The 17,468-nt window shown below is 40.3% G+C and overlaps 1 protein-coding gene across 1 annotated transcript; it reads left to right on the top strand.

The window, feature by feature from the left end:
• Nucleotides 1–367: 367 nt before the first annotated feature.
• On the top strand, nucleotides 368–9,319 carry LOC115458635 (interferon-induced very large GTPase 1-like). Its single transcript, XM_030188478.1, has 2 exons — nucleotides 368–381; nucleotides 2,091–9,319. The coding sequence occupies exon 2, from the start codon at nucleotides 2,093–2,095 to the stop codon at nucleotides 9,317–9,319; it is 7,227 nt and encodes a 2,408-aa protein (XP_030044338.1). The 5' UTR covers nucleotides 368–381; nucleotides 2,091–2,092.
• Nucleotides 9,320–17,468: the final 8,149 nt, after the last annotated feature.

Raw genomic sequence — 17,468 nt, forward strand, 5'->3', positions numbered from 1 at the left:
AAAAGAGAGTAGGAGGGGTGAGGATAGTGAGAGAGCTGCAAGCAAGAGAAAAGAGCACCAAATGTGATAATGAAATAGGAGATCCTGCTGATAGTTCTGGCTCAAGCCTTTGCCTTTAGAATCTTCTCTTAATTTAAAAAGTATGATGTAGAAAGGAAATTATCTACACTCTATCAAAAGCATGCAGCAAATAGTCAAAATGTCACTACCAGAAAACCTCTGATTTCTAGGAGAGTCACATTGTAATAAAACATAATAATTGATGGTGACAGTTAAAGCAATCCAGTTGCTAAAGCCTGTATAAAAATATGAAGTTTTTTTCAACCAGGTAACGGATCAGGTGAAAAAAAAAAAGAAGCAGCACAGCACAGAGGAACGCAGGTATGGTGTCTCAAGTTTATTACCAATCTGTCACTCTTTTTTTTTTCCTTCTTTCTCTTCATTTATACACTTTAATGTAACCCTGTCCCCCTCAGGCAAACTGGAGTATCCTGTGATAGAACAAAGGCAAGCAGACCAGATGTATGGTCAAACCAAAATCTTTAATGAGGAATAAACCTACAAAAACGCCCGACACAGGTCGTATTTCATCCACACAAGGGCTGTGTCAGGGGCTAAAGAATAACAGATACATAATCAATGTAAATAATAATATAAATAATAAAAACATAAATATTTAAATAAGTTATCATGACATGCATAATGACTGAAACATAAGTATTAAAAAATATATAAAAGTGAAATAACACGTACATCTTGATTAACAGTGATAGGATAAAAATAATACCAAGAAAACCACAGGAGTGTTAAACACAACTTTCATCCGTTGACTAAGAACCCTGTTTACTAAGGCGCGCTAGCATTTTTAGCGCATGCTCTGTTGATGCCAATAGGAATATTATAGGCATCTACACAGTTAGTGCTCGCTAATGCTTAGCGTGTGCTAAAAACGCTAATGTGCTTCTAGTGTGGCTTAGTAAACAGGGCCCTAAGCATACAATGCTTAGGCAATAAATCAGTGATTATATAGAAAACCATCCAGTAATAAAGCATAACTACAGAAAAAATAGAACAAGATACATTATCTATGTGGTGTTGACTAAATACATTTCCACCATATTTCTGCTTAAAGCTAATTTCTAAGTTATATTTTCTTAAAACATACAATTTTAACTCTTTACATCCACACTTCCTTCCCTTGGTCATATGATTTCCCTTTAAGACAGGAAATCATTCAGATAATACCTTGATGTTCATTAGGGGGATGTACTGAGCAGGGTCAGTCTACCATATAAGGGAAAAATTTCCTAATATGACAAACTTGCCCCACCTGGCACATCCCAGGATGCACCACGCGGGGCAGGGTGCTGGCATTTTTCAAGATGGGAGCACTGGAGGCAGGAGCGAGTGGGCATTTTTCCTGCCACTTAAGGTATGTTAGGAGGAGGGGGAGAGTGGTTGCCACTAGGCACCAGAGATTTTTTTTTTTTTTTAGTTTAGTTTAGGAGAGGGAAGGGGGTGTTGTCTAACAGGGAGTGTTATTTTGGGGATTTTTTTAGATCAGGGGTACCTTGGGGAAGGGTCGGGTGGGTGAGGTAGGATGCCACTAGACACCAGGGATCTTTTTGGAGTCAGGGGTGGGAGGGAAGAGAGGGTGCCGCTACACACCAGGGAGTGACTTTATTTTAGTTGGGTGGAGCCAGAGGTACCTGCAGGAGGGATCAGGTGGATGGGGGTGCCACTAGACACCAGGGATAATATCTTTTGTCAGACTGAGGAGTGGAGAGAAAGGCCTGAGGCTGATGCAGAAAGGTATCCCGAGCAGAGTGGTCAAGTTGCGAGGAGAGAGAGGTGCTGATAGATGCCAACTCCTCTCATCCAACTCTTCTATGCTACCCCAGACCTGGCAGAATTTTTCCCATGGTAGCCAAGCAGCCAAATTCTTTTTAAAATTTTGTATGCTTCAGAATGGCTAAACACACATTTGCAGCATGTGAAGCTTTCTGCATCCGCCCCTCAATCTCTTATTAGTTAAGTGTGACAGTATCACTTTATTTTTAATTGACTAAACATTTATTTTCTTCTGTAAGCAATGTCAGGAGAGAAGGATGCGCCTGAAGATCAAGTTCTAGAGGATCCTGGAAAGACAAAACTTCTTCAGAGCCTCAGTGACGTGGGATTGGATCCAGAATACTGGCTGCCCGAGTTGCGAGACAGATTTGGAGTTAGTACTACTCAGGCTTTGAAACACCTTAATCACGAAGATTATTTAAAACTTGAATGCCTCACACGACACTCATGGGAAAAACGGGCACTTCAAAAACTTCTTCAGATACCTGACAGAGAGAGGCAGGCAGTAAAGACTCTGAAAGAGCTGCAGCAAATGCAAAGTGAACGCAAACGCAGAAATGATGATGGTGTAAAAAGAAAAGAGAAAAAATTGAAGTTGGCCATGGAAATACCAACTGAGAACTGGGTACCATCTGAGAAATCTTTCAGAGAAATGATAGAAAATCCGCACAAGCAGTTAAATCTAATGCAAGATTCTTTGAGAAAAGGGAAAAATATTTCTGACAGAGAAATTCTAACAAATGCATCTGGGGGGCTCGCCCTGGAAGGGATTTATAAGACCAGCGAACTAGAAGACTTGCTACAGAAAAGGGAACAGCTTGTTCGCATCCCAGAAGAGTTTAGCCTTTCTGGCCCTGCCCATGGGACTATGTTTCAACAGAAGGAATTTTCATCTTCTGTAACAGAGTCAACCTTTACAAAATCCATGGAAAAACTGGGCCATAGCTTCAGCTGTTCAGCCAAAGGTGGCTTTTGGGGGGTTCATTTTGAAACTAGCATAGAACACCGTAAATCTTCCGAGTCTGAAAACAAGCAAAAGTCTTCCACTATGCAAACTTACATTTGTACTACAAAATATAACTACATTCCATTGGCCTCATGTTACTTTCCAAAGGATAAACTCAGTCTTTCCAGTGCAGCGCTGAAGGAGCTGCAACAGCTTGAGGAAGACTTGACTCTCACCACAGAGACTGAAAAGCAGAATATGCTACTGAGATATGAGCAATTTTTTAACAGATTTGGTTCTCATGCTAACCAGGGCCCCCTTCACTTTGGTGGAATATTCTGGTGGAAGGCATCCTCAGAGGGCTTTAAGACAGAGCATCTGGAAGAAGTGAAAAAACTGGCATCTGAAGAACTTAATGGTTACATTGAGGCCAGTTGCAGTAATGTTGCAGGTGGCATCAGTGGTTCACAGATTCAGTCACAAGCATCTTTTCAAGGAACACAGAAAGAAACTCTCAAAAAACAGATTCAGCTGTATGTAACCAAGACAGGTGGACCAGCTGAAGCAGATTCTCTTCCACAGTGGCAATCTGGTCTTATCTCCAGTAACAAAACATGGTGTGTCATTGACAGAGGATTTCAGCTGGCACCTGTGTGGGAATTAATCCTGTCCAATCACAGAAAAGATTTTAAAGATGTTCAGAAAGTTTGTGCTGGTCTTACAGATGCCTACAAAGCTTTAACAAATCAAAATGTCAGTAGATTATTTGGAGAGCAACTCACAAGTGCAGTAAATTATGCCAAATCATTCTTAGAAGATCTGGCAAACTGGAAGACCTCCAGAACCGAAGAGAATTTGAAGAAACTGATTGATTTTAAACAGAAACTGACTGAAAAAACAAGAAACTACAGTGTTTGGATTAACATTTGTCTTTCTGATAAAGCACTTCAGGATTTCTTGAGAAGTGTAGTGGAAGAGCAGAGCAATAATCCAGGAAGTGATACTATTTACATTAAATCTGTAATACGCAGTCTGATTGAGCCACATATCTACTCAGTTGAGACCTTTCCCAGCTCTTCCTTCATTATGCAGTGGATTTACCACTCAGAAATTCAGCAACATCAAAATATTTCCACTTCAGGATTTGATCAGTTTATTGAAGTATTTCAGAAAGTAAAGAATATCATCCAGGAAGTCACTTCTGAAAATAATACTTCTGTAGAAGCAATACATGAAGCAAAGATAAAATCCACCTTTAATGCAAGTTTGTCTTTATATTCTTTATTAAAGACTCTGAGAGAGGCTAAACAAACAGACATAGAAGTGCTGCTGCTGTGCATTGCAAGCAGCTGTGGATACAGTCTGGAAGATAACATCTTTCAGTATCTCCTTGGATGTCCAGAAATTGATTTCATGTTAAGAAAAATGAAAGCCACTTATGAGAAATACACTAGTCTAAGAAACCAAAACGTTTACCGAGCTGAAGCTTTCTTGCTGCTGACCAGTTTGACAGTGACAATAGAAGATAAAGAAGTGCCTCCAGAACAAAAGCGTGAACGATTAAATGTAATAACAAAATATCTGAAAAGTCACTTATCATCTGAGGTTACCACTGTCCTTATGAAATATGATGACCATGCTGACTTGAAAGAACTAGAAAAAAACTTACATAACCTAATACTTGAAAATTATGACACCACGATGGATGACAGGAAGACTCAGCTTGTGTTAAAAGAATTAGAGAACATATGTCAAAATAAAGAACAACAGCATGTAACCAAATCAAAATCTAAAAATAAACTATCAGAATGTAAAATGCATGAAACTTTTGAAAACCACATTTTTGTAAATCTAATTAAGCGACTTGACCTTGACAAATATTACCCAAAGAAAATGAGGACAGCAGACTTTCACATTATTGATCAATCATCATTGTGTGAACGCCAGCCTTGCACAGAAAGCGAACTTCCATTTTATTACCTCAAAAAGCTGCTTATGCTAGATTACCGAGCAAGATATTTGGTGTGCAAAGGTGTAAATGAGATGGAACAAGTTATAGACAATTCATTTAACACACTAGAAAACGTGAATGAATTGTCAGACGTGGATGAATTTTTCAGTGATGTCAATGAGGTAACACATAAACCAGAAGGAAATTGTCAGACACCAGTACATCCTATGGATGTACATATGGCTGTTTTTCTTTGTGCAAATAATTTTATGAGGCAGAATCTCACAATAAAACTTTCCTTATGCCAATTTGCACTTCCACTTTTGATAACAAATCCCTGCACTTCAGAAATCGAATTCCCTCTCTGGTCCTTTCGGCAGGTTAAGAAACGATGGCAACGTAGAACAAAAAACAAAGACCTAGTGACTAATAGATGTGAAGAAAAATTTGTATCTGAAATTGAAACCCCTGTAATTTCCTTTATAAGGTTTGGTGATTCTGTATCTTCGAAATCTCAGATTTTGAATTCTTTGTTGAGTAAACAAAAGCATGATGTTTTTTTCCACCGACATTGCAGAGGCAGTAGCAAAGAAGGTCTCTTGATGAAAGGAGTTGTAGAAATAGCCTGGTATTGTCCAGGTGGGAAGGATGATGACAGTTTTGATAACTGCGTCGCATTTACTAACCTTCATGGAGATGCAAGAGAACATGAGCCTCAACTGCAATTTTTACAGGAGATAGCTTCTGTCAATGTGATCTTTCTATCAGAGTCTGATCGGAATGAAAAAGGTAAACAAATTTTACTCCATTTTCTCAATTCTCCAAAACCTTTGATCTGCCTTTGTGCAGATAAAGAAAATCTCCCAGCTTGCAGACCTAGAAACAAAGTCAAAATAGGCATCAAGAACAGAAATGAAGCAGATTTAGTTAATGAACTGACAATGACAATAAAACATATGCTGGCAATGACAGACAGCACTTTCCGTCTTGATAGGTGCGTAGATATTGCTTCTAAGTATGCATTCATTATAGATGAAAATGATGAAGACTGTAAAGAGGGTAAAAATATTGCAGAGACATTATTAAGTCTCTTGAAAGAAAATAAAATATCTGACATGAAAAGAAATTTGCTTCCTCTTCAGGGAGAGCTGTGGCATAAATGGTGCAAGAAGGATAGGGAGCTCACACGCCTTCTTCAGAAAGGAAACAAAAGCATTGAGCAATATAGAAGTGACATAGAATCAGAAAAACTTGCCATAAGGAATGATCAGTTGAAAAAAGCATTTCCCCTCAATGACCTAATGAGGTCATTACTTGAGATCTTAAACTCCCAAACAGATGAAGTCAAAATGTACTTTCTGCAGTGGTTTAAAACATTTATTGATAATCTATCTCATGACCACCTTTCAAAATTATATAACGAATATCATGTTGTGTGGTCTAACATGAAACAAGCAGGAAAACATAATAATGACCTGGTAAAAAAAATGCAAAAACAGTTAGACTCTCTGTCTAATGAGATCAATGATTCTACATTTGGCCTTGAACATCTTTTGAGAGAACTAGGACAGATCTATGAAGCTGTGGATATGATTTGTAACAAAGATGAAAATATTTTGGCTTTGCCAAAACTTGCAGCTGATTTGATGATTTCCGGGCATCCTATTGAACTGATGGATGGAGATACTGCACATGTGCCCTTGAAATGGGTAGGAGATATCTTAGACAACCTCATTGAGAAACTCGGAGACAAAAAAGTATTTGTCCTTTCTGTACTTGGTATCCAGAGCACTGGAAAATCAACACTACTGAATTCAATGTTTGGCCTGCAGTTTGCTGTCAGCGCTGGACGATGCACTCGAGGTGCATTTATGCAGCTAGTTAAAGTTGAGGAAAAGCTCTGTCAGGAGATGAACTTTGACTTTTTACTCGTGATCGATACTGAGGGGCTTCGGGCCCTTGAATTAGCAAACAAAGCAACACTTAATCATGATAACGAACTTGCTACATTTGTCATTGGTATTGGCAACATGACGCTGATAAATATATTTGGAGAAAATCCTTCTGAAATGCAGGATATTCTACAAATTGCTGTCCAGGCATTTCTGAGAATGAAACAGGTAAAGCTTTCACCTAGTTGTTTGTTTGTACATCAAAACGTAGGGGAAATAACAGCAAAGGAAAAAAATATGGAAGGACGAAGACGCCTTCAGGAGAAACTAGATGAAATGACAAAAACCGCAGCAGAGCAAGAACTGCTATGTGATGTAACATGCTTCAATGACGTCATCAGATTTGATGAGGATACTCACATTCATTATTTTGCTCACCTCTGGGAAGGGGATCCACCGATGGCTCCTCCAAATCCCAGTTACAGTCAAAATGTTCAGGATCTAGAGAATGTAATTTTTTCATCTGCGAAAAATGAGTTTACACACAGTATTTTAAAAATATCAGAACTGAAGCAGCGCATTCAGGATTTTTGGAATGCATTGCTGAATGAGAATTTTGTGTTCAGCTTCAGGAATACATTAGAGATTGCAGCATACAGTAGGCTGGAAGCAGAATACAGTAATTGGACCTGGAAATTGAGGCGTCACGTGCTCGACCTACAGCCCAGACTGAACAACAGAATTCAAAAGAATGAAATCAACAGTGTAAACAATAAATTTCTTGAAGAACAGGTTCGAGAGCAATATGAGGCCATCATGAAGGATCAAGAAAAGTATTTTACTGAAAGCAAAGACTGTGAGAAACTGATTCAGTGGAAAGCTAACATTGAAAACAGGCTAAAAGAACTGAAACAAGAGCTTATTGAAAGAACTAAAAGAAAATGCCGAGAAATGATTGAACTAAAGAAAAACAAAAGGAAACTGGATGAAAATAAATCAAAATATGAAGATGAATTGTTTCAAATAAGTAAACAGCTGGCTTTGCAGTTAAAGGGGAAAGAGTTAAGTGAAGAGGAGATGAGAGAGAACTTTAACACATTGTGGAAAAAATGGATTATACAGGTGAGCAACAATTCTGCTCCTGTTGAGAAGCCTAACATAAATAATGATGTAGAGCATGCAATTTTGAATCATTTTAAGAATGAAAATATTACAGAAAGTATTAACAGGTCCTATGGACAGAATACATTTTACTTTGACAAAGCTAAGCATATTGCCATGAAAAGAAACAACTATTTCTTAAGGATATCATTTGAAGAATGTGACAGTGAAAACATAAATCAAATGGTAAGTGATATCATGAAGATTGTTAATGAATACATCCAGAAGAAAAAGGAGGATGGTATGGATTACAATCCAAGCTATATTTATGAAATAATAAAAAGAATAGATGAAGAGGTAGAATCTGCCTCCAGGGGTCCTAGATTTGAGTACAGAAAGAAATTCAAAATGGATTTATCTTTATATTTGTTAAGAGAGGCAACAAAACACTTCACAAACCTTCATGAAGATTTCCAGAGAACAAATGATCCAGTTACATACCTCAGTAGTAAGAAAGGGGATTATTTCAACATGTTTAGAATCTCCTGCAAAGGAGCAACATCCATTACAATGTTTGCAGATTTTTTATGTGACAAACTGAGACAACCTTTACGTCAGAGAGTCTATGAGAAGACAGCGATTGACATTGCAGGTGAGATGTTATCTAACGAACAAGCCTTTAATGGCAATAGGTCGAAATTAGAAAGCTACATTCTAATGTCTCTTGCAAAAGAAGAAAACTTTTCTAAATACATGGAATACATTAAACACCCCAAACAAGCCTTTCAAGAATATATTAAAGAGCGTGTCAAAATCTACTTCTCAAGTAAAACATTTTTGACTATTTCTCTTGATTCTGTCAAAAATATGCTCCACAAAACCATTGATTATGCAACTAGAGTTGTTAAAGACAGAAATGGTGGTGCATCTTTGTGGCTGGATACATTTTGTAAAAATATTGGAGATCAGCTAAATATTCAGCGAAGTGATTTCTGTTGTCTTGAACAGCAAGACATAACAAAAATTGATTTTTTAAAAGATGCAATGACTATGGCATTGGATACTGTGGTAAAAAGTTTAGAACAAGAATTTGGTAGTGTAACTGTGGCAGAATTGATGATCAAACCTCATGAAATATTGCTTGATCAGCTGGCTGGATGCTGTGAGCGGTGCCCCTTTTGCAGTGCTGTCTGTACAAACACTGTTTCAGGTCATGATGGAGACCACAGTGTTCCTTTCCATCGTCCTCAATGTGTGAATGGTTGGATATATTATAAAACAAATCACTTTTTAAATGAATTTTGTACCAGTTGTGTAGCAAGTGACAAATGGTTTATATTGAGTGAGGATAATAGAATTCCATATAAAACTTATCGAAATGCAGGACCTCCTTATTCACAGTGGAGCATCACACCAGACAACTCATCACAGAAATACTGGAAATGGTTTGTTAGCAAATTCAGGACTAATTTAGAAAAATATTACAACAAAAAATTTGAGGACAAAGGATCTATCCCCTCACAGTGGGAATCTATAACAAAGGAAGACATAATCTTGGAGTTGGAAAAACAGATTTAATCTTACTACAGTAACATTCATAGCTGACTTTCTCCTTATGGCTCACTTAAGAACACTGGGATTTGAAATAGCCTCTGAGTTAAAAACTCCATTATTTTTTTTAAAGGCAATATCAAAATACATTTGGCATTTTCTGCCATGCTACTTAGGCTAGATCTGGATTTTCAATTCAGATATATTTTTTCTGTAATATAGTCCTTATTGTTAAATTACATTTTTAAAAAAGTCTCATGCTAAAGAAAATTAATGTTTACTGAACACCCCAGTTAACTATGTAGAATTATATTATATAGTTTGAAGTATTGTTTAATGAGGTTTACACAAAGGTGATGCATTACTCTTACTGCTATATTACAGTATCATAGAAAGCTTTATTGTATCTGGAATGTAATTAGTGAATACATGGCATTGTGCTGGGTATAAACATTGTACTTTCATGTATTCAAATAAATTGAAGATTTGACAATTATGGGGCACTTTTACTAAATTGTGTTGAGTTTTGGGCTTAATGAACTGTAACATGGGATTTTAACATGCAACAAACCAAAACTAACGAAGGGCCCCTTTTACTAAGCCGCGTAGGCACCTACACATGCCCAATGCGCGCCAAATTGGAGTTACCGCCTGGTTGCAGTAATTTCAATTTTGGCGCACGTCCGCTATGCGTGTCTGAAAAATATTTTTTATTTTCTGGCACGCGTAGTATACGCACGCCAAGTGGCAACTGACGCGCGTAGGTCATTACCACTCAAATTCTTTACCGCTAGGTCTATGGCTGATGGTAAGGTCTCAGATCCAAAATGGACGTGCAGCAATTTTGATTTTGCTGCACGTCCATTTTTTTTGGGGGGGGGGAGGGGGAAAAAGAGACCTTTTTATAGGTGCGCTGAAAAATGATTGTACACGTGCCCAAAACCCATACCTACACTACTGCAAGCCATTTTTAGCGTGCCTTTGTAAAAGGACCCCATAATGTCAAGAAGGGGGATTCCCAACATTTTCACATTTTGGCTATGTGCTACAGGTGCTAGTAGTGTGCAGAGGTACTAGTGCCTCTTATTTATGCACTATTTAGGAGACAGTAAGGGGGTCATTTACTAAAGATTAGCTCAAGTTATCTGCAGCAGGGCCCACTGGAATAAAATGGGCCCTGCTGCACATAACTCGAGCTAATCTTTAGTAAAAGACCCCCTTAGCGCTTCCATGCAGCATACATCTGATTCATAGAAATTGATTGGAAGAGACTGCCATAACCTGTAATCGTATGACAACTTGAATATTGTAAATAGGTATTTTTCTCAATGTTCTTCCTGCATACTGTAGTAAAAAGATTAGAACCTGTTTTTAAACTTTAGTATCCAAAAAGACAATCTCTTTCTCATGAACAATCATGGAGAATTTTAAATGAGAATCTAGTGAGTTAAGACAATTCAAAAAGATGTTTAATCTAGAAATATGTCCTGTCCAGATAAGAGGCTGCTGCAGCCAGAGTGCTTTTTACATTCATATTTAACTTTCCTGAAAATCACAGACTTTTTACTAGTTGCCTTTAAGTAGACCATTGTTCAGAACACACTGGTGCTAGAGCCGATTAGTGCAGGACTAACGCTGGCATTAAACTGCGCAGAATGTTCAGAGGGATCTAGTGCAGGAAACAATGTGCACACCAAAGATTAATGCAAATAGTATTTAAATGTAGTCAAATAGATGTTAATGAGGTCATTTTATAATCCCTCTCTAGGCTCAGAGCAGAAAATAAAGCCACCTTTACTGCTGGAAACCTAACACCAGCTTGGAGCTGGTATTGGTGTGTCTGAAGAGAGTATTTCCCATGATTTTCTCCTTAAAATCTGCTGGTTGTGATTGAATTTGGAAGCAGAAGGAAGCCTCTGTAACCCTGTAAGTGATGGGAGTGAGAAACATGTGTGCGAGTCCAAGCAAAGCTGAAAATTGGAGCACATGTTGGCGCCTGTTTTCTGGCCTAACTGTAAATATTTAAGGTGCAGAGAAACGGTGCCACTAAATACTTCACTTCCGAGTTTGCCTGGGCATGCTCACAAGAACCACACTTACTGCAAAACTCTTGTACACATGTACCAGGCACGTTCCTCCCCCTTACATTTGGTTTCACAGCGCACATTATTTGCATGCAATTTGTATTGAGCATTGGGGAGCTATTTTTCTGCGTTGTTCCTTGCTATTCCTGGGTGCTGTTCTCTGTAGCGCCAGAGTTTTGAGCATCGGCCCAAAGGAGAACAATATTCTCCTCTCCCTTTTGGCTGTCAGCATTTGATTTTATTTGAAATTGATGATTACTGTTTTATACAGTTAGACTAAGATCATGCCTACAGAAGGATAGGGTCTATTTGGATCGTGGAAACAGGAAATTACATCAGAGAAGGTGGGAAATCATAGAGGAATGACACAATGCATAAGAGCATACATAGATAAGAGTAGCCATACTGGGTCAGACCAATGGCCCATCTAGCCCAGTATTCTGTTTTCCAAACAGTGGCCAAGCCAGGTCATAAGTACCTGGCAGACACTCAAATCGCGGCAACACTCCATACTACAAATTCCAAGGGAAGCAGTTGTTTCCCATGTCTGTCTCAATAGCAGAGTATGCAGAGTACCATACTTGCTGCCATTCTTGCATGCAGGTTTGAAGGACCCGGGGCCAGGGGGAGATGAGGGAGAAACGCTGGATGTACAAGCGTAGGGAAAGAGAGGAGAGAGATAGATGTTGGCTGGACCCTGGAGGGAGAGAGAGGTCAGGTGAAGGAAACGTGAGAGACATATTGAGCCGGGAGCCAGAATGTGTGTAAGTAGGGTACTTGTGTGGGAGGTGGCAACAGAAAGGATGCAGATGCTGGATTGGGGGGAGCAGAGAGGGAACAGAGACTGGATGAAAGAGTTGAGCAGAGAGAGGGGGCAGGCGCTGAATGGAAGGGGAGAGATTAAGAGGGTAGACGCTGGATGGAAGGGAGGAGGAATGAGAACATACCCTGTATGGGAGGGGGCAGATGCCAAATGGAAGGGGGAGAAATAGGGCAGACGCTAGATGGAAGAGAAGGGAGAAGGAAGGGAGATGCTGGTCCTGGGAGAGGGCGGAAGGACAAGAGGGGAGGGGGAATAAGGAGAGAAGTTGAACATGAGGAAGAATAAGGATAGGGCCATATAAATGCGATCCTGGACATGGGGAGAGGTGATAGACACACAGAGGGGTGCTGCTGAACAGGGCCAGAATAAAAATACAGAGATGGGAGATGCTCATCATAGCAGGAAGATAGGGGCAGGGACACAGAGGGGAGCTGAATGATGAACATGGAAAAAGAAGAAATGCCAAATGGACCAGACCCTGGCAAAAGAGTTAAGAGAAGACAGAGGAAAGCGAAACCAGAGACTGGGACCAACACGATTAGAAAAATAAAATGACCAGACAACAAAGGCAGAAAATGAATTTTATTTTCTACTACCAAACGTCACGAAACAATGCGCGACATCACAAACTTCCGGAAATCATTAAAAAACCAATTTGTTCAAAAAGGCATATCTTAACGACCCAACCTAAACACCTGAACCTGCAACACAACGATACTTATACCAGAACTGGACAAAACTTAACTCTTTCTCCTGACTACCCAATGTACTTTCTCACTCATGAACTTTAATGCAATACCACTCTGTATTTCTCATACCGGAATTGGCGACCGCCATCACGGTACTATGTAAGCCACATTGAGCCTGCAAATAGGTGGGAAAATGTGGGATACAAATGCAACAAATAAATAAATAAAATGTATTGATTAGAATATGCTAGTATTTGTAATGTACATATATATGTGAACTGGTGTTAGACCTGCTTGGGGCCCGCAATAGAAACCTCACTCTCATCCTTCAATCTCCTGCATACTGGATACAGCTTTGGGATGGGCCACCCTTCGTGTCTCTGCTACTGGAAAACTAAACAAGCTGGATTAGTACAGATCAGTTCTACACAAACACTCAATGTTATCTGAATATCCAGCCTTTTTCACACACTAACACAAGTATATCCTCATCAAGTATAGAGAATAAGTAACCACAAACTAAAAATAGAAATATGTAGACAAAAATTAAACTGAACCCCAAGAAGCCATACTCTGCATACAGTGCAAAACCAAAGAAATAGAAACAGTAACAAGTCCCTGTGTACCGTACAAAATATAGAGAGCAGATGTTAATTTCAGAAACTGACCTCGGTTTGTATACAGTTGTGGGAAACCCATTATAGAACCATATATAGAGACTATTTTTGTCAATTGCAGGACTATCATGCTGGTTGTGTCACTACTCCTATATGCTTGAAATATGCCTGCCGGGATAATTCATGGCACGTGGATCTGTTCAGCTTTAAAAGATTTCTGGAATGCTGTCACAAAATGCCTTGCCACCCGCCTGGGGTTACTCCACAGCCTCTTAGTCTATCCCCAGCTCAGTTCAGGTCTCCCCTCACCTGCCGCTTATACTCTACAGTAGCACCCTCCTCCCACTGACTGGGTCCCAGCCGCCTCAGGGAGAGTCTCCCGCTCTCAAATTATCCACAGTGATTTCTAGGTTACCGAAGTCCCACAATTTCCAGAAAGCACTCAAAGACCCAACACACAAACCAGTAGCATTCTTTATCAGTCCAGACAGGCAGAGGCAACAAACTAAGCTGTTTGTCTTAAAAATTGAAAAACGAACAAAAAAAAGTGCAATCAGCAAACAATAACAGGTAATTGAAATATTGATCAATTATAACACTAACTAAACATTTGTTTATTTTCCATTAAGTACCTGGGGAGATCAGGACATATAGCTGCTCACCAGTTATCAAATATAACTGTTTTACATGGCTTCAGCAAAGAGCTTTCCCTTCTCCTGGCCTGAAACTGGAGCAAAAGCCAGTACAATCCAAATGAAATGAGCTCCTGGGCCAATCAGAGCCCTGAACAACAAGTTTCAAAAATAGCTGGTTACATCACTACAGGCATTTCCTTTATCTATGTGTTAACTAAAAAGAAGGAATGGTCATTCCTCTATAACAGTTTTAAACATAGACATGCTCCACCTGCTGGCCAAACTAGAGAAATACACTTCAAGAAATATTCAATACAATTTACAGGCTTAATACCCACTGTTTTGTCACAGATCCTCTCTTGGGTTACCTCCATTTGGTTCTGGGTTACTCCCCAAGGCTTACTTTGGAGGATGCGCTGTTAAGCTCTCTTTTTAAGATGGGAGGAAGGACTTTAGAGGCAAAGCTTTTCATGGGGAAAGCTTGCATATTGGGGAAAATGTATTAATCATTGGCTTTTAGATTCTCCCCAACCTTTTGAGGATGAATAAGCTACATGAGTTTATGTTATGGGAGTCGTGGGGAGCCCATCTTTCTCCCCAGTGGGAAAAAAATTCATGTCTGTTGGGATCTGTACTGTGACACTTATGTAGGGTTAAGTAGATCCCAGGGCTGGAACGCCAGACCGGGGCGCTGGAAAGACCAGCTTGGGTGGAAACAATGGGGGGACTACCAATCCCAGCATCCTCGGGGAGGATCACCTGAACCCTCTGGAAAGGCTAACCAGCGCTGCAATGCCCCTAACTCCCAGAGGAGGCCACTAGACTCCCTTAGAGAAGGTGAACCAAACTACAACTCCCAGGTTCCCATGGGGGAGGAGGAGGGGGCTTTGAGCAGGCTCATGATAAAGATTGGAGGCAGCTGGGGAGTGAGGGGAGATAGATAGAGCCTAGGTAGTGGATGCCTGAGGAGGTGATTACCGAGGCCAAAGAGGTTGGTGAAAGAACTTTGGGGCTTTTTGCTGAAGGGGCTTTGGGAACCTTTTGCTGGGGAAAGTGTTGGAATATTTGCCAAGGATTAGTGGACTTGATGAACTTGGGGAAGAAAGGATTTGGACTATGGGACTCAGGGCTGGGTTAATACCTGTGGGGAAAGAGCTTGTTTTTCTGTTTGTGCTGAGTTGGAACTACAAGAGTGCTGGAGCTATGTATGAAGCCTGGGGAGGCATATAGCTCAGGGAAAAGACTGTTCCAAATAAAATACATTAAATTCCTGACTTGTTTGATATTGTTTGAACTGCCAAGCATCCAGAGTTACATAGTAAACCTGGTGTGGAGTTGGGCCTAGGACTGGGAAAGTCGAAGCACAGCCAAGCGGTGGGGAAGTGTTCACAGTACCTACAGCAGCTAGGGCATGTAGCCAAGTGCTTAATAGATTTCATGTAGCACTATTAGCTTAACATTTTACAGAATTTCCTTTTAGGGTATGGGGTAAGAGAGGGGTTAACAGTTGGGGTAGGACTTAGCGTTTAGCAACACTGGGGCTTAAGAGTTCAGGTTCCAGTAGCATTGTTTCCTTTCTTTTCTGGCTGTATTGCTTATAGTTCTATTTGTGGTGGGGGCTGGGGAGGGGGTTGGGGTTTATGGGGACTATATATTTATCGTTATGGAATTTCAATAAAAAGATTTTCAAATAAAAATAAAAAATTAACAAAACAAAAACAGAAAATACCTCTTTATTGGACAGTCTTATTACATTTTTTGATTAGTTTCCAAACACTCCTTCTTTAAATCAGGACAAGTGTAGTATACTATCCTGATGTAGAGAATTAGGTTTTGGTCTCTGAAGCTAGTCAAAAGATGTATTTTTATTTATTAACTTTTAAAGTGGATTAACATGGCTACCGCATTACTTCATCCTAAATCAAAAATAAAATTATTTTTTCTAACTTTGCTGTTTGGCCATTTAGAGCTTCTTTTACAAAGCCGAGCAGCAAATTCCCAGTGAGGCAAATGAGAGGAAGCCCATTCAGTTCCTATGAGTTTCCTCTCATTTGCCGTGTAGCTTTGTTAAAGAAGCCCTAAGTCTTTCTAATTGTGTTAGGCCTGACCTCTGCTTACTGCTTTCCTGTTTTCTTTTAACTGTCTTTCCAAGGGTCTCCTGTCCAGGATGGTTCGAGAAAGAAGAGAAGCCAGGAGTCAAGGAGGGGTATTTTCAATATGATGTCTACGTTGGACTTTGGACGTTTTGCGCTAAACATTCCAAATCTGAATAGGAAATATGGCCATTTTCGAAACAGCACAACATCTCTCTTTTTTTTTTTTTTTTGTAAATGCCCCAATGCAAGATGTTTTTGTTCTCTGTATGTTTATCTTTTTGGGCCATTTTCAGAAAACAACATACACGTGAAAAATGTGGAAAATCAAGTCATTGGGATGTAGGAAGAGCCAACATAGACTGGCCACACAGACATCCCAGGAAAGCAGTAGGGCAGCCTAGGGGGCACACTACAGTGTACTTCATATAAAGCGCCCAGGTACACATCAGAGCAAAGGGAGAGGAGGGCTTTGGGATGGGTGGAAAAGGAAAGCTATCTGCCTGTGAACGCTGAGTCTCTTAAGGAGCAGTTTCTTCATTTCGCCAGGGAGCAAACGGTCGATCCCACATTAGAATATGTCTGGGAGGGCTCCCGGCAGGAAGGGGGGGTAGGTCCTCCAAACTTCTTGGTGGAGGGAGGAATATTGTACCATATGGCCCCAGCATGGGAGGACCCGGGAGGCCAGAGACAACTAGTGGTGCTCTGGGCATTTCGACTATTATTAATCCGATTGGCCCATGACCATCCCTTGGGAGGGCATAAGGGGACCCTAGCCACCCTGACCCAGGTATTAGGCCGGTTCTACTGGCCGGGGATATACAGGGAGGTGGAAAGGTAATCCAAGTCGTGTCCGAGTTGTCAGAAGGTAGCGGATCGACCTCCCCAGCGGGCGCCCTTGTGCCCCATGCCCAGAATTGGCCAACCCATAGCCTGTATGGCTATGGACATCATTTGTCCTGTTACCAATTCTAGCCGTGGGTATAGCTACGTGTTAGTGGTTATGGATATGGCTACCTGCTTTCCATGGGCTATGCCTTTGCGGAACATCTCCGCCAAGGCGATTGCTGCAGAATTAGAGTCTTCTGTGAAGTGGAGTTCCCCAGGGAGATTCTGACCAATAGGGGCTCAAATTTATGTCCTGCACCCTACAGCAAGTTTGGGAGGCATTCAAGATCAGGCATATCCGTACATCAGCCTACTATCCACAGACTAACGGGATGGTGGAGAGATTC

Source organism: Microcaecilia unicolor, unplaced genomic scaffold (assembly GCF_901765095.1).
Source record: "Microcaecilia unicolor unplaced genomic scaffold, aMicUni1.1, whole genome shotgun sequence".
Lineage (NCBI taxonomy): Eukaryota > Metazoa > Chordata > Amphibia > Gymnophiona > Siphonopidae > Microcaecilia > Microcaecilia unicolor.